The sequence below is a fragment of the Trypanosoma grayi genome (genome assembly GCF_000691245.1).
Source record: "Trypanosoma grayi strain ANR4 Tgr_1566_V1, whole genome shotgun sequence".
NCBI classification, from domain to species: Eukaryota; Euglenozoa; class Kinetoplastea; order Trypanosomatida; family Trypanosomatidae; genus Trypanosoma; species Trypanosoma grayi.
The window spans coordinates 1,355-2,811 of record NW_008827184.1 but is presented as its reverse complement, the minus strand read 5'-3'; the positions used below and the strand labels follow the sequence as shown (position 1 = coordinate 2,811).

General features: G+C 59.9%; 1 protein-coding gene across 1 annotated transcript; it reads left to right on the top strand.

Moving 5' to 3' along the window:
• Positions 1–451: 451 nt before the first annotated feature.
• On the top strand, positions 452–982 carry DQ04_15661000 (hypothetical protein; the record flags this gene model as incomplete). Its single annotated transcript, XM_009317348.1, has 1 exon — positions 452–982. The coding sequence occupies one exon, from the start codon at positions 452–454 to the stop codon at positions 980–982; it is 531 nt and encodes a 176-aa protein (XP_009315623.1).
• Positions 983–1,457: the final 475 nt, after the last annotated feature.

The window sequence follows — 1,457 nt, the reverse complement described above, 5'->3', positions numbered from 1 at the left end:
CCCACCCGGGAGGCCGCCGCCGGCGCCGGCACCAACCGCCTTGGGCATTTTCACCATCATCGCCGTTACATCTAACTCCGCCTGATTGTTGTCGCATGAATTCAACAGCTGCACACACGCCTCCCGGGAGAACTTCGTCTCAGCATCACGAACCTGCTTGTTGATGGCTGCAAAGTCGAACTGGCTCTTGCAGTACGGCACAAGGTACCACTGGAACACACCCGGCTGCCGTTGGTACTGCAGATCCACCTCACCACAGCCTGCCGAAAATACAAACGTCAGCACGCTCAGAACAACACCGAGCACCCCAAACACCACCCCGAAGATCCAGTATATGCACGAGAGGCAGAGGGGCAGGCATGGGATGCAGCAGTGACAGCAGGCAAACGGCAGCATCAGGAGCATCAGCGCGAAGCCGGCCCCGCCGACGCCATAAGAGCCCATCGCGATCATGTCCAGGTACTTGAGGACCTTTTCCCGGGCATCTTCAAGGGCACCTGTCACCTCGTCCTGCACTTTGGTGAAGGGGGTGATGTCCAGCTTCATGGCATCCAGCTGCTTGCGCTCACCCGTGGACCAGTCTGACGCAAAGTCAAGAATGTGCTCTGCCGTGTTATTGAAGAACTTCACAGGGCCCTCCAGTGTATCATCGACCAGTTGGGGGGCGACCTCCAGCAGGAGCTTGGCGCCGAATATCACGAGAAAGGCCATCGCACCGCTCCAAAGCAAGGCATACATGATCCACATCCAGATACAGCAGCGTGCGCTCTCCGCGTTGTACCTCGATTTTTGCTTGCAGCAGCAACTGCGACAGCAAAGCGTGCACAAGAAGACAAGCGGGAAGCTCACCAGGGTGATCAGGAGGATCACGGCGTTGGCGGCGGGAAGCAGCATTGCGCGCCACTGCCCCTTGGCGCGATCGATGCTTTTCAAGCACGTCAAGACATCGTTTTCATGGCTGGGACCCTCCCACACGGTTTGACACTCAAGTGAGCGCTGGGCGGATGTCACGGCGGGCATGGCCGCAAGCACCACCAGCAGCGCCACCGCTGCAAGGGCCGCTGTCTTGCTGGGGGCCATCGGCATTCCTTCGGGAGACTTTTGTTGGCTGTGAGCTTAGCGCGTCTTGTGTGGAGATGAAACAAATCAAGGAACAACGTGCGAGAAATACAAACAGGAGCAGCATGGGGCGCAGCAAGCAGCGTGCCCCCAGCCCCGCAAACAAGAACAGGGGGCATTCCTACAGCAGTCGTACGGGCGCATCCACAGGTACGGAAGGGAGCCGGGTCTCCCCGCGTGGCCACCTGCAGGTCACGGTGCTGCCGCTCAGGCCCCTTGCGGCCCCGCACCCACCGCCGGTGGCACAACACGCCAGGCGCAAAGATGGCGCGCCCTCATCGTCGCCCCTCCCACCACCGTCCTTCCTTCCCGTTACAGATAAACCACAGAAGCAGAAG